This window comes from Geosmithia morbida, assembly GCF_012550715.1.
Source record: "Geosmithia morbida isolate 1262 chromosome Unknown scaffold_0, whole genome shotgun sequence".
Lineage (NCBI taxonomy): Eukaryota > Fungi > Ascomycota > Sordariomycetes > Hypocreales > Bionectriaceae > Geosmithia > Geosmithia morbida.
In genome coordinates, this window is record NW_023336187.1 from 559,613 (window position 1) to 579,859 (window position 20,247).

General features: G+C 53.0%; 9 protein-coding genes across 9 annotated transcripts; 4 read left to right on the plus strand and 5 right to left on the minus strand.

The window, feature by feature from the left end:
• Positions 1-437: 437 nt before the first annotated feature.
• On the plus strand, positions 438-2,015 carry GMORB2_0178 ((S)-2-hydroxy-acid oxidase; the record flags this gene model as incomplete). The annotated part of the gene is made up of 7 exons (XM_035462164.1): positions 438-531; positions 605-638; positions 695-1,032; positions 1,107-1,406; positions 1,474-1,727; positions 1,799-1,875; positions 1,940-2,015. 7 exons carry the CDS (start codon positions 438-440, stop codon positions 2,013-2,015), a joined length of 1,173 nt encoding a protein of 390 aa, XP_035325094.1.
• A 352-nt stretch (positions 2,016-2,367) lies between these two features.
• On the minus strand, positions 2,368-4,636 carry GMORB2_0179 (uncharacterized protein; the record flags this gene model as incomplete). The annotated part of the gene is made up of 3 exons (XM_035462165.1): positions 2,368-3,309; positions 3,373-4,271; positions 4,444-4,636. The coding sequence occupies 3 exons, from the start codon at positions 4,634-4,636 to the stop codon at positions 2,368-2,370; spliced, it is 2,034 nt and encodes a 677-aa protein (XP_035325095.1).
• Positions 4,637-6,263: 1,627 nt separating this feature from the next.
• On the plus strand, positions 6,264-7,352 carry GMORB2_0180 (Ketopantoate reductase; the record flags this gene model as incomplete). Its single annotated transcript, XM_035462166.1, has 2 exons — positions 6,264-6,453; positions 6,514-7,352. The coding sequence occupies 2 exons, from the start codon at positions 6,264-6,266 to the stop codon at positions 7,350-7,352; spliced, it is 1,029 nt and encodes a 342-aa protein (XP_035325096.1).
• A 189-nt stretch (positions 7,353-7,541) lies between these two features.
• GMORB2_0181 (Cytochrome P450) lies at positions 7,542-9,396 on the minus strand (the record flags this gene model as incomplete). Its single annotated transcript, XM_035462167.1, has 4 exons — positions 7,542-7,658; positions 7,763-8,590; positions 8,664-9,026; positions 9,082-9,396. Coding segments are annotated over 4 exons (1,623 nt in total), but the record flags the coding sequence as incomplete, so codon positions are not given.
• Positions 9,397-9,898: 502 nt separating this feature from the next.
• On the minus strand, positions 9,899-10,773 carry GMORB2_0182 (succinate-semialdehyde dehydrogenase / glutarate-semialdehyde dehydrogenase; the record flags this gene model as incomplete). The annotated part of the gene is made up of 4 exons (XM_035462168.1): positions 9,899-9,959; positions 10,013-10,226; positions 10,303-10,603; positions 10,633-10,773. Coding segments are annotated over 4 exons (717 nt in total), but the record flags the coding sequence as incomplete, so codon positions are not given.
• A 1,132-nt stretch (positions 10,774-11,905) lies between these two features.
• On the plus strand, positions 11,906-13,852 carry GMORB2_0183 (monoamine oxidase; the record flags this gene model as incomplete). Its single annotated transcript, XM_035462169.1, has 2 exons — positions 11,906-12,664; positions 12,779-13,852. The coding sequence occupies 2 exons, from the start codon at positions 11,906-11,908 to the stop codon at positions 13,850-13,852; spliced, it is 1,833 nt and encodes a 610-aa protein (XP_035325099.1).
• Positions 13,853-15,147: 1,295 nt separating this feature from the next.
• On the plus strand, positions 15,148-16,225 carry GMORB2_0184 (Ribulose-5-phosphate 4-epimerase/Fuculose-1-phosphate aldolase; the record flags this gene model as incomplete). Its single annotated transcript, XM_035462170.1, has 3 exons — positions 15,148-15,467; positions 15,536-16,052; positions 16,145-16,225. The coding sequence occupies 3 exons, from the start codon at positions 15,148-15,150 to the stop codon at positions 16,223-16,225; spliced, it is 918 nt and encodes a 305-aa protein (XP_035325100.1).
• Positions 16,226-16,917: 692 nt separating this feature from the next.
• On the minus strand, positions 16,918-17,551 carry GMORB2_0185 (uncharacterized protein; the record flags this gene model as incomplete). The annotated part of the gene is made up of 2 exons (XM_035462171.1): positions 16,918-17,271; positions 17,402-17,551. The coding sequence occupies 2 exons, from the start codon at positions 17,549-17,551 to the stop codon at positions 16,918-16,920; spliced, it is 504 nt and encodes a 167-aa protein (XP_035325101.1).
• Positions 17,552-18,598: 1,047 nt separating this feature from the next.
• GMORB2_0186 (uncharacterized protein) lies at positions 18,599-19,431 on the minus strand (the record flags this gene model as incomplete). The annotated part of the gene is made up of 2 exons (XM_035462172.1): positions 18,599-19,285; positions 19,357-19,431. 2 exons carry the CDS (start codon positions 19,429-19,431, stop codon positions 18,599-18,601), a joined length of 762 nt encoding a protein of 253 aa, XP_035325102.1.
• Between the last annotated feature and the right edge of the window lie 816 nt (positions 19,432-20,247).

The window sequence follows — 20,247 nt, forward strand, 5'->3', positions numbered from 1 at the left end:
AGGAGTAATATGCAGTGATAAGGCATGTTGATATGTAATATCCACTTGACTAGATTGGAATCTAGAAGGACGCGGTAGGTGGGAACTGTTTGGATCTGCTTTCCTCGACTGTATTCGGCTGTTGCTGGCGTCTCCGTATGAGCCGTTTTTTTTTCTTCCTTTCCCCCCCCCCCCTTCCCTTTTTTATTTCTCCATCTTTTTGCAGGAATGTCTCTCCGGGACGAGATAGTGATGGGGTTGTTGGTGATGGTGTGGGGGAGGATGCCAGTCAATGTTAAAAGGTCAATGTAATAGCTGCCTTGCTCTCCCTCCCCATCTTTTATCCGTGTATTCGCTTGTTGTCATTCGGGATCAACCAATATCTTCTTATCCCCTCCATTTGCAAGACTCTTCTCTTTCTCGCTATATCTGCGTCATCCTCACATCCCACATGCACCATGGCCAACCGTGGGCGCACGTACGACCCCCAGGTCTTTTCCATCCATGATCTTCAGCGACTGGCTTCGGAGAAGCTATCTACAACATATCGGGGTAAGTCCATGGTGCAGAATGTAGCTCGGCTCCCACAGACACGACGCGTGCTGAAGAGTGGTCTTCAATATAGAATACTATAATGAGGGAGCTATGGACCTCCTCACGTAGGTCCAGCTTCGCACCCTCTTGGCAGCTTGTCAAAAACCCTAACATAAGTCAGCTTGCGCGACAATGAAAAGGCCTACGACAGATACAAGATTCGCCCCCGAGTTTTGAAGGATGTTTCCAACATCGACAGCAGCGTCACCCTTTTCGGAGCCAGGGTCAAGTTCCCCTTCGGCTTCTCGCCCACTGCTATGCAGAAGCTGGCTCACGAAGACGGAGAGGTCGGAACGTCGAGAGCGGCTGCATCAGTTGGCGTTCCGATGGCCCTTTCATGCTACTCCACCATTGATCTGGAGAGCGTCATCTCCCATGGGAAGGGAAACCCTTACATCATGCAGCTTAGCCTGCTCAAGAACAGGGAGGCGATGATCCAGATGGTCGAGCGAGCCGAGAGTATGTTACGTCTGTACCTGGCACCGGTCGCGATATCGGGCGAACAATCGCTGACACCGTCCCTTGCGTTGCAGAGGCTGGGTACAAGGCACTGTTCCTGACCCTCGATGCTCCCTACCTGGGCCGCAGGCTAAACGAGTTCCGTAACTCGTTTGGTCTCCCCGAGGGGATGGAGTACCCCAATCTGTTCCCCGGAGTAGACGTGTCCAACCTAGAGGACGCCGGCGACTCAATGGCCTACGGTAAGATTGACCCTACACCTTGGGCCAGCTTCGAGATACTGACATGGGCCGACATAGAGACCGCCATCGGGTGGGCAGAGCTCATCGCCTTCTTCCGCAAACACACCAAGATGCAGATCTGGGGCAAGGGAGGTAGGTCTAGCAATATGCATCCCCACCATGTCTCTCCGGGGAGAGGTTATTGACAGGTGGGACACAGTCTACACCCCCGAAGACGTCGAGCTCGCGATCCAACATGGCTTCGATGGAGTCGTGATATCCAACCATGGCGGTCGCCAGCTCGACGGCTCCCCCGCCACCCTCGACGCCCTGCGCGACTGCGCGCCTGTGGCAGAGGGCCGTATCCTGATTGCCATTGACGGTGGCATCCGCCGAGGAACGGATATCTTCAAGGCTATTGCTCTTGGTGCCGATTTCTGTTTTGCCGGCCGTCCGGCAATCTGGGGGCTTGCAGTGAGTTTCCGATGCTGCGTGATATATATCTTACCTTTACAGCATCAGGTTACTGACATACGTGTGTGCAGTACGCTGGTGAGAAGGGCGTGAAGCTCGCTCTTGACATCCTGTACGACGAGTTTATCACGTGTATGGCGCTTGCTGGGTAAGTAGTCTACCCTCCGTGAACTGATGGAAGTCTTGACTTACTGATACCGTGACATACATAGTTGTCGCTCGGTGGCGGATATCACAAAGGGCCATCTGGCCCTGTTGCAGCCAGACGGTGTCCTGGCCAAGTTGTAGTCGCATTTTGCCATCCGGACCCCGGTATCTATGTATTTGAGAGGCATGTTTCTTCTTTTCTTCTTCTTCGATAGTGGCGTGCTTTCTGTAGTATAATATAGCCTTGCTTCGAGATGGAAGTGTGCATCTTGGAGAATACATGCATTGAGCGTACCCAAACTCAATGAAGGCTCAGACTCCAAGCAGCAGTCATTCTCTTATAAGATGAGATAGTATTTCCCCACCACACCACAACTAAACATAGATATGTGGTCCGAAGTAGGTCTATGATTGGAGCCTAGAACAGCGTCGCTGCTCATGAGCTGTTCGTTTCCCACCCTTCATCCCCAAACAATAAGCCCTAGTCTGCTGATCAGCTCAGCATTAACCTGAGACCTGTCTTCCGGACGACGCCCATCCACTGACTTGTGTATCTCCTCCCCGCTGTAGGCCCGTCAGCCCATACCTGCTCGAGAACCATGATTCCGGTCCTGACAGACTCTATGCCGTAGACCTCGACATTACGATACCAGTCCTTGAACTCGGCCTGTATGGGGTTATCAAACGCCTCGCTGGAAGCTATGAATGCCGGCCAGAATAGAGGAGCAGCAAGGATCTGCTTCTCTGCTTTGATCGTCTCAATGTCCCTGATGCTGTTGAGAACCTCTTGCACATACGGCTGGAGATAACGATAGCCAAGAAGCCGGACATGCTGTGCAAAGTAGACAATCAGCGCGTTGTGGAACGCACTGGTCGTCTTTCGGATGATTGTCGAGCTCGGAGTCTCCTCGCTGGTTCCCCTTTGCGTCTCGGACGACTGGGCGAGCAGGTCCATGATTGTGATTTCCAGCTCATCGCATTTCGCAGCCAGTTCCTCTGGAATCGCCGTGGTCTGGAAGCGCTGGCGGAACGCATCCAGCTTGGAGATGAGGTGCGTCGTCCTGGACAGGAGGACAAGCATCGTCAGGGGAACTCCGTAGATGCACTCCCATGTCGTCATGTTGGCAGGGTCCGGTACCGCTGATGGTGTGGAGCAGGTGTCCATGCTGCTGTCATTTTGATGAGTACCTAAACTTAGCGGGTCGAGAACGGAAAGAGCAGCTGCGCCGGCTTCGACAGATTGCGATGGGTCGGAAGGTCTTTCCAGAGCATAGTCCACCGCGGTGCTCTCGTATATCGTCCGTAGATAGAAGTAGATGCGGTGGAGTGACTGGGCCTTGGACGAGTACCTCGTCTTCCACGAACGTGCGTAGCGCATCAGGCGCAAGGCACCGTCTAGATGTACTTTGCAGGTACTTGTGTCTCCAGATATAACCTTCAACGCGGCCAGTAATTAGCAAGGTTGCCTTGGTGCGTGCTGATGCACAGTGGGGCATACATTGATTGTGACCATGGAGAGCATGGTGGCCAGGAGCTCCTTGTATCCGGGACGTGACGGCGCATGCAGATCCTTCTCCACGGAATCTTTCAACAGCTTTATCGACTTCCCTCGGTATTGAGTCGCCCGATGGGCCCAGGCCGCAGCGTCTCGGCCGCATCTGCGCAAAGTTCCGTCATTGGATAGGCAGAAAGCACTGATGGACAGCAATGCATTTCTCAGCGCGTCGCGTATCCTTGTGCTAGAGCCGTTGACGTTCAGCTCACCGACGCTTTGCAGCGCGCGCGGGAGGTGAATGAGCTTCCAAGGGCTCTTCTGGTTGTCAATGACGCAAAAGAGGTTCACAACTCGATGCATGTAGTGGTGCATGAGAAACCGCTCTGTATCGGATAATGGTGATGACTTGAGTGCAGGTGGAACCGTGAAGAAGTATGGTGAACAGGCGTACCTTTCGAGTGACGGGCTTCTCCTCTCTGCCTTATCGGCCACCTGGGAGCTCCGAGACGCTAGATCATCATTCCCAGGGTCATCTTGGGCGAATCCATGCTGATGGTGGTCCGGAGCACGTAGACGGCTGTCCTCGTCGTTTGGAAATCCTGCTGACTCGTTTGTTGAGGGGCTTCCGTACATACCCTCCGGGAAGATATATGAAGTTCCATCGACAAAGTGTTGGCCAGACTGCCACCGATTCTCACCGGTGTCATGGACTTGAGAGTTGTCTACGACTCCCACCGCTACGGTCGGAGAGGTGACGGCACTGTCTGAAGAGATCTCAAACACTCCAAAGTTGTGGATGAAAAGAGGCTTCGAGACCTGGTCCTGATCGGCAGGCACGAATGCATCTATGGAGGTGATGATGTTGTCAACCTCATGGTGCTGCAGCGGTTTCTGACTAACATCTGTTCCACCCGATAAGCTGTCATCAGTATCAATAATGACCTCGAAGAAACATTGTACAATGCAGACCAGGAAAGAGAAGAGAAGAAAGAAGAAAAAAAAAAGAAAAAAACTTACCAAAAGCCACTTTGCTCCTTCGACATCTCCCGCCTTGAACAGATGGGAGCCTCCGACTAGAACCGAGGTCATGGTTTTCCGAAATCCACAGGAGCCTGACACCGTAGCCTTCGCAGCTGAATTTCTTGGAGGTGCACTGGTAACAAGCCGGCTTTCCCTCATCACACTTGATCTTTCGAGTTCGACATGTCCAGCACCCGGTGAAGGTCTTCTTAGCAGTCCTTCTCCCCTTCAAGGTCACGTGTGACATACTATGTACGTCGTTGCTTCGATGCAGTACTGAGGGACAGGGGCGCCTGATGAGCTCGGGGCACGGACGAAACGACGGCGTCACGCACACGGGGGTAAGGATATCACGGAGACGGGTGAGCGAGCATAAGCGGAGTTTGGGTTCATGCGGGACAGCGGGAGAAATCCTAGGCAGGTCGGAGCGAAAGAGTGATAGATGGGGGTGAGGGGGGGCGACCTATGGCTTCGTGGCCATTCACGTAAGGAGAGTATGTAATATAACCACTACTGGCAGAACCAGCTGTGCGTCATTACTATTTAGTGCTACTGCCGACTCTCGCACATATTTGCCTATCCATACTTCCGTAGTGGATACAGAGTGGGGGAGAAGGCGGATGCGTGGTAGACAACGAGGCTCCCTTAGGGTAGGGGTTTGTGAGATAGGTGATGATAAGGTCTATCAAGTAATATCTATAGTCTGAAGTAAGTAGTGAAATAGAAAAATAGAAGCAATATAGTAATAGAGGCAACAAAGTCACGAGCATAAGTAATATGTTAATAGTGACCCTCTTCCGCGATAGAATAGAGGAAGATGGTTATTCATATAGCTTTCTAAATTGGTTCTACCCTACTTCCGTATAGATTTTGTATTAGTCATAGCAGTCATTGATGCTCGCAAGGAGAGTCTGGCGATTCGGCCGCCGGGTTTAGTCATGAGCTGATGATGCAAAACTCTTGCAGTGGAAGCTGGAGTCTTACAGCTCAAGCACAACTCATTCTTCTTCAAATTGAAATCAACTTGATTGGATATCATCATGCTGTTATTGATGGCTCGGCCATTATGTTTGAAGATTACGGTTGTCTGTGTGTGCTCGGCATATGGCATACTACGCGTTACACTCACTGCCTGCTCAATGTATGAATATTCAATATCACATACCGATACCACTGAACCTGAACGCTCATGGCGTTACATTGTCCACTGCGTTCCGGTCCAAAGCCATGCATTTTTGAGGAATGCCGGGAAGCCCGACCAGAACACAATGAATGCGGCACGACACTATCATCTATTACTAGCCGAGACGATGCAGAGCCAACTTAAGCCCCTCTTTCCAGATTCAGAGAGTCTCTCCGCAAACAGAAAAGTCTAGCCGGGACTTTCCTTGACTCAAGCCCGTTTAAGGAATGGGGAGTCGGGGAGTCGCTATCAATAGAGACACGAGCCGATAAGGAAACTGGTCCCTAGACCCCTCCTCCCTCCTCTGCCTGCCCCTCCATTGCCCCTCATTGCGTGTACGTTCTCGCTGTGGACTTCCGGTATTGATAGGAAGAGTATCGAGTCGCATGCTCTAGTTTCGAATCAGGAACACACTGAAAATGATGCGAAATTGTGCTGCGGGGTCTTTTCGGTGCTTGGAGCCATCAGGTGTGAGAGCCGATGACGACCCCGGTACCCGTACATAAAGGCGCGCGTTCGACTACACGATGAAACGCGGCAAACAATTCTCACACGTAACGTTAAGAAGCAGCACCATCAACCACATGCTCCATAACGTTGCAAAAAAAAAAAAAAAGTTATTATTAGCTCTCTAACGAGGTTGAGTAACCAAGATTTCCCTGCTCAGTCTGTGCTTCCGGACAATATCGGGATGGCAAAGAGCAGGATCCTCGTCGTCGGCACTGGAGGCATCGGTACAATGTCAGCCTTTGCTCTCGAGAAGGGTGGGCAGTCCGAGGTGACAGCCGTCATGCGATCAAACTACGACGCCGCCGTCAAGGATGGCATCGACATCGACTCTGTTCAATGGGGCCAGATCAAGGCTTGGAGGCCGACGGCTAGTGAGTGAGACTGGTGCGTCAGACGCACGGGTGTGTGTGCGGTCACTGATATATTGACAGTTTCCAGGGTCGTCCCTGATGTGTCCAAGGACGGCACTCCCCCGTTCGACTACATCGTCGTGACGACCAAGAACATCCCTGACGTGTCCCCGACGGTCCCGGAAATCATCGCCCCTGCCGTAACACCGGGTAAGACCGCCATCGTTCTCTCGCAGAACGGAATCAACATCGAGAAGCCTCTCATCGCGCACTTCCCCACCAACCCTCTCATCAGCAGCGTCGTCTACACCGGCGCCACCGAGACTGCACCGGCCAAGATCTACAACGATGACCCGGAGTTTCAGAAGGTCGGTGCCTTCGCCAACCCGCAGGTGCCCCAGGAGGTGGCCGACGAGGCTGCCAAGAAGTTCGTGGAGCTGTACAACCCCGACGGGAAGCTCGACATCATCTACGAGCCCGAGGTCAAGGCGGTGCGCTGGCGCAAGCTTGCCTACAACGGAACCTTCAACCCGGTCGCTTCCATTCTCAGGATGGACACCCCCCGCATGCGCATGAGCCAGCACATCATCGACGACCTGATCCTGCCCGCCGTTGCAGAGATCCAAGCCATCGCTCTTGCGGACGGATTTCAACTCCAGGAGGATCTCGTCGACGCCCTCATGCACCAGGACCCCAACGACACCGCTTTCAAGCCTAGCATGTGCCAGGACCTGGAGAAGGGTAACCTGATGGAGGTGGAGAACCTTGTGGGCGAGGCCGTACGCGAGGCCAAGCGCCTCGGTGTTCCCGCGCCCACACTGACCATCTTCTACGGATTCATGAAGGGCCTACAGTTGAAGGCCAAGGAATCAAAGGGGCTCTGGAAGGCCGAGTTCCAGCCTGGAAACCCGTATGTGTAAGGCCTTATAGAATCTGGGGCTGCATAGATCAATTACAGTCAAAAGTAACGAAACTATATCATGGAGAGAAGAGGGTTTCTGTACAAGATGGATAATACCGTAGGATGCCTCGCATAATCTTCAGCGTGAAGAGAGGGGGAAAAAAAAAAAAGGTCACCAGTAACGCACGCATGCATGTCTTCAACCTACCCGCGGTATCATTGTAGCGGGCTGCACAATCTCCCTTCGACTCAAAACAACATTGAAGTCGGATTGCTTTACGAACCAGGCATTCGTTATTGTCCATTCCGTGTCCGAATTCTTGAACTGTATCTGTTCAATCTTGTCAGATTTCGTAGTCCCGGCCATTTCTAGGTGTCTTTCGGGTGTCGAGCTCAATCTTGGGTCCTATGCGTGGAGGGGAGACTCACATCAAACCGTCGTAGCAGGCTAGGCACGACCTTGTAGATCTCCAGGAGGCTGATGTTCTTCCCGATGCACGTGCGACTGCCCATTCCGAAATGAAACATCATTCCACTCATTCTCTTGATCCGCTCCGTCTCCTCTCCAGGGTCCCGGTCAGGGTGGGGAAGCCACCTTTCAGGGTCGAAATTGTAGACATCTGCTCCAAAGACGTCTTCTCGGCGGTGGATCGTCCATGCCGAGCAGCCCACGATGGTACCACCCTCGACCCAATGGCCCGCAATTTCGGCTCCCTGGGGCGGCACGATGCGTTCCAGCGGAAGGCCAGCGGCGGGGTGCATCCGGAAGGCCTCTTGAACGCATGCGTGAAGAAAAGGAAGCTTTTGGGCTTCCGCGAATGTGACGAGGCCTGTCTCGCAATCGGCAAAGTGGCCGGACCTGGCAGCCTCGTCAAGCTCCTGCACCAGCTTGTCGTAGAAGCCTGGATTGCGAAGCAGATAGTAGAAGACGGCCGAGAGCGAGATGGCCGTCGTCTCGGAGCCGGCAAACGCCATTGACACTGCCATGGTCTGGACCATGCTGTCTGTCATGAACTCCGGTCTCGCCTCCCTCGCTTCCACAAATCTTGACAGCAGGTCTTTCTTCATCGCCGGACCTGCCGATGGGTCTGCGATGTGGCTGGCTTCGGGTTTGAGCTCGGGGATCAGCCGCTCGGCCATGCGGGCTCGTGCAAAGCGGGCCACCGGGAAAGTCGCGTCGAAAAGGCCCAGTTGCGAGAGCTTCAAGTATAGGGGATTTTTCAGGAACAGAAGATCCAACCAGGGAATCTGTCCAATCTACATATTTATACGAAACAGTCAGCAAGACCAGAGCACTACAAGTATGAGCGTTACCGGAGGAGGAACTCACCGGTGCGACGTAGAGGAATAGCTCCCCGAGATAGGAAATAATTCCGTCAACGTCTTCGTTCCTCTCAATGAAGCCGTGCCGCTTGCTGTACGTGATCTCCCCGATCACGTCGAAAGCGTAGAACTGCAGCCATCTTGTAATGTCGAAGCCTTCGGGATCACCTGCAAATAGACTTTCGGTCTGGTTGAGGAAGATCTTGGTGGTGTTGTCCACAAAGGGCTCATATTGGACAAGGGAACTCAAGGAGAAAGCAGAGTTGACGCTGCGACGGAACTGGGCGTGGAAGTTGTTGTCGATAGTGCTGAAGAGGGAGGCCAAGCTGCGGCCCTTGACCACGGCCTGCTGCACGGTGTAGAAGTTGGACTGCAGGCGTGATCGGTCAGGATCTACTGAACCAGTGGTGGTGGGGATGTGTCACCTTTGTGAAGCCCTTGTTAAGGCCATATATCGATTTCAAAGCACTCGGGTCCGCGAATGAGAGGGTGTTGGGACCTAGTCGGACTACATCGCCGTATTTCGCATGTAGGCCCTGCTGTGTCAGCTCCGGTCGACGCTTGTAGACGTCTATGAAGCGCCACCAGTCGGTCAGGGAGGCGACAAGAGGTCCTGGATACTTGTTGAGGCCGTTGTGGAAGTGATTGCGCAAAAGTCTGGCAGCCAAGAGAGCAAAGGTCACCAGGATCCAGTGAGTGAGTACTGCCTCTAACAGATGATGTGCTAGGTGACTGCCCATGATGCTTTTTGTGTATTGTATTGTTATTCAGTATTCTTCTACTCTTCAACATGTTCGACATGCCAGGCGTTCACCTGCTCTCTTTATGTCACCGAATCTTCACCTACATCACAGGAATGGCCCGGACGATTCACATATCGGCGGGGACAGGATATATATTGTTTTCTATTATCCGGCAGCTGGTCTCGGGTACTGAACGCGGGATCAGGCCTCATCCAATAGAAGGCAACCGGAGCCTCCCCATGGGGAGATCGGCATGTCATTACTGGGTTTGGAGGCGGGGCAAGGGCCCGGGGAGACGGACCGAACCAAAGTCCTGGAAGGGAGCACTGAGGGGTTGGAAGTAATGACGTACTGGCCGGAAATACATTCGTGGAATCGTTGTTTCCTCTCTCTAGAGTCCTCATGCTTCCTAATTGGGGTGGCTGACCTATTTCTCTAGATGCGAGGACGATGAACAATGTTATGGTTTCCCCTTACAACTGTGCTAATCTGCATATATTCATCCATGCCGTACTTGGCTGCCCCCACGGCCTAGTACAGACTGCTTGGTCCCACCGAAACTACAAGAGACCGTGTTAATGTTGGGAAGAGAGGTCTAGAGACGTGAACTTACGGTGCGGCCGAATCCGAAACGACGTCTGTGTTGACAGCAACCATGCCGGAATGCAGCTTCTCAACCACAAGCGCGATGCGCCTGGCTTGCTCGCTGAATACGTACGACGCCAGCCCAACATCGCACTGGTTGGCAGAGTCGACAACCTCCTCTTCCGTCTCGAAGCTCTGAACGGCTTCCAGAGGCACAAAGATGTCGTCCAGCCGATTACGACCTTGGCTCCCTTAGCCACGGCATCATCGACAGGATCGGAGACCCGGTTTGCAGCAGCGGCGTTGATAAGAGAGGACCGTGTGTGATGCTCGAGTCAACCGCATTGCCGACGCGGAATGCGTTGACGGCAGCGACAAGCTTAGCAACAAACTCGTCGTGTAGGGGCTTTTGCACGTAGACGCGGTTCCAACAGATACAGGTCTGGCCCGTAACCTTGAACTTTGAGGCGACGACGCTCTGCACCGCGAGGTCGACATCAGCATCGTCGAAGACGATGAAGGGAGCGTTGCCTCCCAGCTCGAGACTCAGCTTCTCGACAGCGTCGCTAGACCGCTTTATCAAGATCCTTCCAACCCTGGTTGAGCCGGTGAAGGAAATCTTGCGAATGATGTCGAGGAGCATATGACCTGGCCGATCTCGGGAGTTTTATCCAGCGCCGTGGCAATGTTCATCACGCCGTCGGGGACATCGGCCTGGAGGAATCCTACTAAAGTGGTGTGTCTGCCGCTAGTACGCCGCCGCTCGCACGCAGCAGCCGTGCAGTTAGGCTTAGTGTGCGGTCAACCACCACATGTGAGACAGATGGGTTTAAAGGACCGAGTGAAAGAACGTGGCTTATCTGCAGTCGGCTCATCACTAGGACGTTGTGGGATGATGCATCGATCGTTGACCCCCTTTCTCGTGGAACGAGGAAGGCGGTTACTTATGCTGATGGCCTCAGGCCACCTAGATCACGTGGTTCAGCCTGCCCTATTCTTCCCGTCTACCTGCGATGAGATTCTTCTCCATCAGCAGGGAGCTGTCTTTGAGAGTTCGCGTTGCCATGTCGAATGTAGAATCCTTTTCGACGTTGTACTAAGTATCTGTAGCTGACGAAGGAAATGTAGTCGTGCAAGAGGGGGCCAGGCTTTAATGCGTAGATGTGCATCCCCGAGTACATGTACTCGATACCTGAATTACGTGGAGATTTTCTGAAATGAAACCAACGTCTACTCGTCAAGGGAAAGAATCAGTACACACTTGAACAGCATTGCTATACAAGATTGCCGTTGCATCGCTCGGATTCGCTCCATTCAGCGACGCCACGGATCCCATGATGTCGGCGGGAACGGGCGGGGGATGGAGCTGTCAACTCCACTCGGTCGACCGAAGTGGGACTCGCCTACTTTTGCCATGCGCTGTCGCCTCCTCTTTCCCTGTTGATAAAGTGACTCGTTACTACATGTATTATTGTCAGTAGTGAAGTTATCCGTCTGTCCCCGACGAACCAGCCGACGTATCTTGAAAGCATGTCGCGGTGAGGGAGAAGAGGCAAGTTATATGGGAACGGATTGCTTCAATCAACGTTCCCACCGGTACATATTGGCTGTCATATCTTAAGATAATCCGCGAATCACTGCATCTAGACCCAGAGACGAAAAAAAGCACCGGGAATACTTTCCTCTGCCAATTCAATCTGTCCCCATCATTAATACTGAGTCCCCGGCATCTTCTTGGCTGATTGCCCCCATAGGCGTCACGCCTATAACATTCAACATCACTCCATCACCCCTCCAAATCGTGCACGGGTCATCATCATCAGGCTTATCACATCTCTCCTCCCCGTCGAAAGACAAAAAAAAAACAGGATATCTGCAATAGACACACACACACACGCGCGTGCCGAGAGACACTAAAGTCATGGGCAAGTCGCTTGAGATCGTTGACCTTGTCAACACCGCCAGCCAGTACTTTGCTCCCGCCACCATCGGCAATGCCGGTGACAAGGTCATCCACATCTCTGGCCAGGTCGGCTCGACCAAGGACGGCAAGGTCCCGGACGACTACGAGTCGCAGATCCATCTGACTCTTCACAACCTGCGCAAGGTGGTCCTCTCCGCCGGTGCTAGCATCGAAGACATCGCCAAGCTCAATGTCTACATCGTCAACTATGACCCGACCAAACGGAAGCACACCCGTCACATCCAGCGGTTCCTGCGCGGCCACCGCACAGCCATGTCCCTGATCCCTGTGCAGCAGCTGGCTGCGCCCGACTGTCTGATCGAGATTGACGCCGTCGTCATCGCAGGCCAGAAGAACATCTCCATTCCCAGGGCTCTGGATAACGTCACGCGACCCCAGATTGTCGATGCGGTTGTTGTCGGCGCCGGCCTGTCCGGTCTGTCGGCTGCTCGCCAGCTTCTGCAGGCTGGCCTCAGCACAGTCGTCCTAGAGTCCCGAGACAGGGTCGGTGGTAAGACGTGGAGCCAGCCTCTTCCCGGGGGAGCGGGCATTGCCGATTCTGGTGCTGCTTGGATCAACGATGTCAACCAGACTAGGATGATCAGCCTGGCGAGGGAGTTCGACCTGGAGCTCATTGAGCAGAACACAACCGGTGACTGTGTGTTTCAGGGACTGGATGGAAAGGTGCACCGTTTCCCTTACGGCGAGCTGCCCAAGGTAAGCCTCTTTCTTCTTTTTCTCCTTTTTCTTTTTTTTAAAAAAGAGAGAGAGAGAGAGAGAGAATAATTCAAACACATAATATTCCAAAACTGACATGAATGGTCTTTGCAGTTTGATGAAGCAACGCAGAGAGACGTGGCTCGCATCCGTGACCTCTGCGAGGCCGACTGCCAGAAGCTGGATGTGTGGAACCCGAAGGACTCGGAGCTCGACTCCCTCACCTTTGAAGCCTACCTGCGCAGGAACAAGGCCAGTGAGACTGCCGTTCGCACAGCCACCGTGTGGACGCGCGCCATGCTGGGCGTCGACCCTGCTGACCTGTCGGCACTGTTCTTCCTGAACTACTGCAGGTCCGGCGGCGGTCTCCTACAGATGAGGTCCGACCGCAAGGGCGGAGGCCAGCACCTCCGCGTGCGCGAGGGTACGCAGGCATTCTCGCAGCGTCTAGCAGCCACCTTCCCCGCCGGCACCGTCAAGCTGAGCACTCCCGTCTCGGACATCGTCCAGCGCGAGACGAGGCACGTCGATGTCGTCGACGGCAACGGTACCGTGTACAGGGCCTCCAAGGTCATCGTCACCGCGCCGAGCCCCTCACTGCGCAGCATCAACTTCGTCCCCGAGCTGAACCTCGCTAGGCAGGCCTGGTCGGGGACGGCCCAGGGTGGCTTCTACGTCAAGGCCATTGCCGTCTTCAAGACGCCCTTCTGGGTTGAGAAGGGTCTGTGCGGTCTCACCCAGTCCTTCTCAGGCCCCGCTAGCGTGATCCGCGACACCAGCAGCCCGGCCGACGACAAGTACGCCCTCACCTGCTTCATGGCCGGTCAGATCGGCGCCGACTGGGCCGCCCAGAGCATGGAGGAACGTGAGAAGTCCCTTCTCGACCAGATCGGCACTCTGTACGACTCCCACCTCAAGGTTGCCTCCGAGTTCCAAGAGATCATCTCGTACGACTGGGCGACCGACCCGTGGGCCGGACACCACTGCCCCACTACCAGTCTCAGTCCTGGCCTCCTCAGCACTGTCGGTTCGGCCTCGTCGCGCGAGCCACTCGGAAACGTCCACTTTGCCGGCACCGAGACGGCCGGAGAGTGGAAGGGCTACATGGAGGGTGCGGTGAGGAGCGGAGAACGGGCCGCCAAGGAGGTGGTGGATGGTATCAAGTCTAGCTTCGGATCTCGCTTATAAAACTAGACGGTTTGTTGTTCCGCCAAGAATATATTACTTAATGGTGTACTTACCAATATGGGGGTTTTTATTATTATTAAGATCTTCACACGTGCACCTGCTACGGTACAGATGCAAATTGTACAAGATTATCCAGAACAGGATACTCCCACGGTGACCTACAAGCTAAATGGACGGGAGGCAGTTGTGGTGTTGCATAGCCATGCAGTAGCCGACATGCAAGCTCGACCATAGACTACGGAACATGTGTAAGTGGCGGGGATGGAATTGAGCATGTAATGATAATGATACTCCGTAGACATGAGTATTGTATTATATAGATAATCATCATGCAAAGTACAGATTACTGGCGATACATCACAAGAAAATGTGACCTTTATCAATGGATACAAGTAATTGACAAGGGAGATTCCGCAAAAGTAATGTTACTCCGGGGGCAGCTATGCCAAGGGCAACTTGACAGATACAGACGGCAACGGAAAGCCAAGCGATACCGAAACTTTCCATCAACAAGGAAAGAGACGGAGAAAGCAAGGATGGCACTGTGGAGAAACGATCTAAAGGTTGCGATATGACGGCGCCACCACTTTCCTCTCTCCCCGCTCCGCTCTCATGAATCTTTCCTAATCGAATTTTCGGGATACCCCCTTCGTCACTATGGCTTTCCTTTTCTCCCTTGGGAGACAAATTAATCTATTTCTTTACTAATCGACTACTATGTCGTTTATGTACTTCGAGCCCTACATAAAGCCATGAGTTTCCGAGAAAGTCAAAGTCGACTAATCTCGGATGCACAGATCTCAATGGTTGCCTGTCTAGTTCCCACTCTTTCCGCCCGAACCAAAGATGGAGCATTATTATTATGCCGTATCAACATCTCGAGGTACGATAGTACAAATGGGAAACCCGAATACATCAAGCGATCACTTGATATACGAGTATGTACTAGGCACGCCAACTCTTTCCCTTGAATCCATGACAACTCGCCACACATCCAATCGCGGGGAAGGGGGGGGGCTACTAGTTTTCGCCGCCGATACGCATGTCGATATTGTATTACATATCCTCAAGCACGCAGGGGTAATTTTTTTTTTTCAAATATATACATACATATATATATATATATATATATATATATATTTGCCTCCGCTCAAGCTCATCTTAATCCAAATAGACAACATGTTAGACAGCTTCTCGTCTTACCTTTCAAAAAGAAAGACACTTGTTGATACTCGTACATACAACAACCCGCACATCATCCAACCTGGTCATACCTAAACCACCTTGACTTCAAAATGTCCACCACGACAGTCACAACGCTTGAGCCGGCGTCCCTCAACCTGGCCAGCTCACCCCGGTCCATCCCTCCCGCCCAGGAAGCGCCCACCGCCACAGCCCGCCCGGGTCCGTCAGCCGCCCTGAGTGCCTGCGCGACTGGCGGTTACGAAGTCGAGGGCATCCCCCAGTTTGACGACCCCTACAAGAAGCGTCGATGGCAGCTCGAGCACCTGGCCGGTGCCTTCCGGGTATTCGCCCGCAAGGGATACACGGAGGGTACGGCCGGGCACATCTCCGTCCGCGACCCCGTTGACCCCTCAACGTTCTGGATCAACCCGTATGGACGTCCCCAGCTCTCCCGCCCCCCGGCGCTGCTCATGAAGCCAAGCTGACAGCAGAGTGCAGCCTCGGAGTCCACTTCGGCCTCCTGACGGCCTCGGACATGGTACACATCAACGAGGAGGGCCACGTAATCGGCGGTGCGCGCCGGCCCGTCAACGCGGCGGGCTTCATGATCCACAGCGCCATCCACAAGGCCCGCCCGGACATCAACGCCGTGTGTCACACGCACTCCCCCGCCGGAAAGGCCTGGTCCACCTTTGGTCGTCCCGTCGACATCATCAACCAGGACAGCTGCACCTTCTACGGCATCCAGACCGTCTACGAGAACTTTGGGGGCGTCGTCCTCGAGAAGGAGGAGGGCGAGCGCATCGCCGCCGCCCTCGGCGACGGGAACCGCGTTGCCATCCTGCAGAACCACGGCCTCCTCACCGCAGGGGCCACCGTCGACGAGGCTGCCTACCTCTTCACCGCACTCGAGAGGACCTGCGAGGTACAGATCATGGCTGAGAGCACAAACCTCCCCAAGAAGATCATCGGTCACGATGAGGCCCAGTACACCGCCAACGTCAATGCCGATCCCGTACGTACTAGCTGCACTAGCCTTTGCCCTTCTCTCGCGACGTCCCCCCCTCGTTGTCGAGTGCCGCTGCACGCGCTGACAGTCATATATAGGATACCCTCTATGCCGAATTCCAGCCCGATTTCGACTATGAGATTCGGAAATCAAAGGGAGAGCTTAGCAAGGGTATTTGAAGGGAGTTCATATATGAGGTATGCTTCAAGCATATCATCCGGTCCCATGTATCTTCGTTTGTCTATATCGTTGCCAGTGCACCGGGCAGAAATTGAGTGCGGAGCAGATACAGGAAACGTACATCTCCGACTAAGTCCTCCGTTGGAGCGTCTTCCCATGCTACCATCATATCGTTTACACACATGGATTTATACAAGAGTAAAGTCTTCCCATCCCGTGATGCTAGGGTCAGGAGACGAAAGCCCCCCTACCCACATAAGTGGCGACGGTGAACCTTGTCGACTTGCAACGGGTTGTAAGGCTCGTCGTCGGCTGTCAATCAGATATCAGTAACTGTTGGTAGATATCATGGAGTGAGCCCTTGAACGACCCCAGAAGTGGGGGATAGAAATGCCATGACGTTTAGGATCTAGCATAAGGGTTTGCTATAATTGAGATTGGGATATACGAATACACTTGAAATGAGCCTTTTAAGACCTCAACTTTGCTCTTCCTACAATGATGTCCTGGCTCAAGAAATATCCATATTCCCGTGTCTTGCTTGCCCTTTCTCCACGATGCAGGGTAGGGCATTCACCCTGCGGGTATAGCAAACGCTCTTTCATCTTCCATTCGTTAATAAAAGCAAATCAATTTTCCGGAAAAAGAGCTCGGATCTCCTTTTTTTTTTTTTGCCCCCCAGATGTCATGACTAATAATGTCCAGCCCAGAGCTCATCATGGTTAATCATAGCATCCATGTCAGTCTGCAGCTGCGCATCGGCATCCTGCTCATCCATAAACGGCATGGTCTGGATATCCTCCATGGCGACGTGGTCGTCCCCGACCTCCTCCTTCTTGGAAGCAGTCACCTTGGGGGTGAAGACGTCATCTCTGTCATCGTCTTCCGCATAATCGGTCTTGGCCTTGACCGAAGCCTTGTTCTTGGTGTTCTTGCGTACGCCACCGGCAGCCTTGGGCTTGCGAGGGGTGGCGGGAGCCTTCTTGGGACTGACGCCCGTGTCAGAGTTGAGACCCAACTTGCGCTTCACCTGGCCGAAGCGGACCTTTTCATCATGCATAAGAAGAAGTGTGAGTCAAAATGACAAGGTGGGTTGGTGATACAGGACGGTAATATATGTAGAGCACTGTGCTGCGTGACGTGGGGATGGGCGTGGCTATTGGAGGCTTATTTACCTTGGCGACTTCAGCATTCTTGAAACCTTGCTCGGCTGCGACGGACTGCCAGTCGATATCGGCCTTGTTCTTGGTATGCTTGACTATGGCGAAGAAGAACAGAGCCTCCGCGGAGCTGGGGGCCTTGGTCCCATCGTTGACGTCGGTCATGGTTGCGATAGTCTTGAGTAGGTGTCAGCGCATCGCTGGGTTGTTTATTCATGTGTAACCTAGGCAGAGCGTAATCATACCGGATGATAGAGCGTAGGGCTCAGAGAAGAAATAGATAGAAGGAATGGCTTATGTGAGACAATCCGGATGGGAAATGCGAGGGAGACCGAGGGCACGATGGTGTTGATGGTGCTTGGGTAGTCAGCGTGTGAGGATGGCAAGTTGAGAGATGAGTCTGTGGAGTGGAAAAGGTGAGAGAGAAATTGGTTCTCTCGGGCAGTATAACAAGGAAGGGTTGAGTGATGTCAAACAAGGGTGATCGACGGTGAATGCTTTGTGAACAGGGGAAGGGCATTTGCTTCATCTCACCATCCGCTCACTCTGGCCACACAAAACAGGTGATCGAGGCAGAGGCATCGTTTGGATGGGATAATCGCCTACACTTGACCCAAAAGTTACAAACGACTGAGCGCACTATTACTAGAGAGATAATCCCCAGCGCGAGCAGACTTCTGACGCTCGGTTCGAAATGTTGAACTTGGTCCTCCCTTTCCTCTTATATCAGCTAAAGCCGCGGGTTGATAATCATTAAAAGTGCAGAACTGCATACAGGCAGTGCCAACGATGGGATATTACAGCACACTGATACTAGTAGTAACATGTGTTTGCACATACCAGTACTACATCGAGATCAATCTGATTGCTGTATACTAGCTGTGACTGGAAGAGAAGGGGAAAAGACTGCTAGAGTAGTTTTTGTAATATTGAAGGAGTGCCAAACCAAACGCCTTGTCCTTGAAACCTATCGTCGTATAGCCATGGAATAGAAATGGAAAAAGGAAACAAGTTGAAAAAAAAGAAGAAAAAAAAAGAAAAAAAGAAACCTAGAAAGAAAAATCACCAAAGCTTTAGAATCTGTATCCAGTCCGCCACATATTTCCCATATCTCGTACTTTTCCTTTTCGATAGAAGTCATAATACACAGGGAGGTAAGCTGTCCACCTTGGCTTTCCCCCCTTTCATTCTCACAGAAACAAGGGTAGGGTATCAAAATTGGTGCTGGAGGCTCTGATCCCAGTCGTTGGAACCCATCATATAGGGAGCTGTGATGTCGGGTGAAACACGAGCAGCATCAGACCCGAAGTGTACCATATCGATGCTTGCATCGTCAAACGCGGAAGAGAAGGCAGGCGAGTGCATGTTGTCGCTCCCGTTGTTGGGGTGTCCCGGATCCAAGAACAGAGGAGTGAACAAGGCCGCGTTGTGCGGGATGTTACCACCACCCTCGATGGTAACAGCAGGATCGATGACAGTCTGACGTTGGGTGTGAATGTGGTTGGTCATATCATCGCTGCAAGGTGTGGGGAATCGACCGGTGCCAAAGTCGTCATGGCAGTCAGAGAGGTAAGGTGATGCCCCCGCAGAGACCGAGATTGACGCAGGAGAGCAGTTGGACATGGGGTAGGTCCTCGTCGGATAATCAAACTCCTTCTTGATGCGGACAGCACCGCTGCTGTGGGTGTTCGACTCGGGCACCGACTCGGAGCTGACCTTTCTGGCCTTAGCCCTGGACGCACGAGACTTGTTCGCTGTGTCACCGGCCCGGGTCTTGGCTACACGGCCCTCGTGGCCTTCGACAGTGGCTCTGAAACGAAAGTAGCGCATCCTGGCGGCATGGCCGTTGGAGATGGGCTGCATCAGGACCGGGTCCTGAGCTACCTGGTTCCAGTCGATCTGGTGAAGACACACAGAGGTCAGGGTGTCTGTCTGATGGTGGTAGGGAAGAGCTAGGTTGTAGTGCTTACATCTTTAAGGTTCTTCTGCTTTAGTATAGCAAAGAGAAAGCGCGCCGTTGCGTTCTCGCCGTTGTTGGGAGACATGGTGATGGTGATGGGAAGGTGCGGATGTCGACGTCGTGGTCGAAAGTGGGCGTTGACCTATAGACAACCTGGCTGCCTAATCTCAGCATGGAAGTTGGCGAGACGTTTGCAAGGCTAGAAAGAGAAAGAGAAAGGCCTTTACTCACCGGATGAGTGAACCTTTATAAGAGAGGCAGAAAAATGAATGCTTCGAGGCAGGGAAGCGTGAATCAAGAAAAGTTAGGCCGCATAGATGAAGAGTGATGATGTACGAAGATGAGGGCGAGAAGGTTTTGACATGCAGGATGAGGCTGCGAGTAGAAAGAAGATAATGTGATATATTATTGGCAGAAGGAAACGAGAGATAAGAGGTGAAGAAAAAGAAGAAGCAAGAGAGAGAGAAGGAATAGAACAAGGCAGCTGACGGAGGGGCGACCACATGCCACTTATAGCAGCAGTATGGTGGTTCAAGGCTCAGAGAAAGCGGGGGGGGGGGGGGGGGGGGGGGGGGGGGGGGGGGGGGGTGCGTCGTGCGTCGTGTCGACAAGATGGACGACAGAGCTTGAGCAGGGATTAACATGTATGTATGTATGGTACTGGTAGCAGTAGCAGTAGTTTTACTACGAGTAATCTGTACATATCTGCTTGTCGAACCGTGGCGAATCATGCCTGAGATGAAAATGTCGTGTCCACCCATGGTTGCCTAGTAATCCGGCTCAGTGAAGCAAGGCTATTATTAAGTGTGTGCATTGAGGGGGTGTGGTGGGAGACAGGTACTGCACTGCGGCACAAGGCTCACTGGTGTGGGTGGTATGACAATACCGCGTAAAGTGGTAT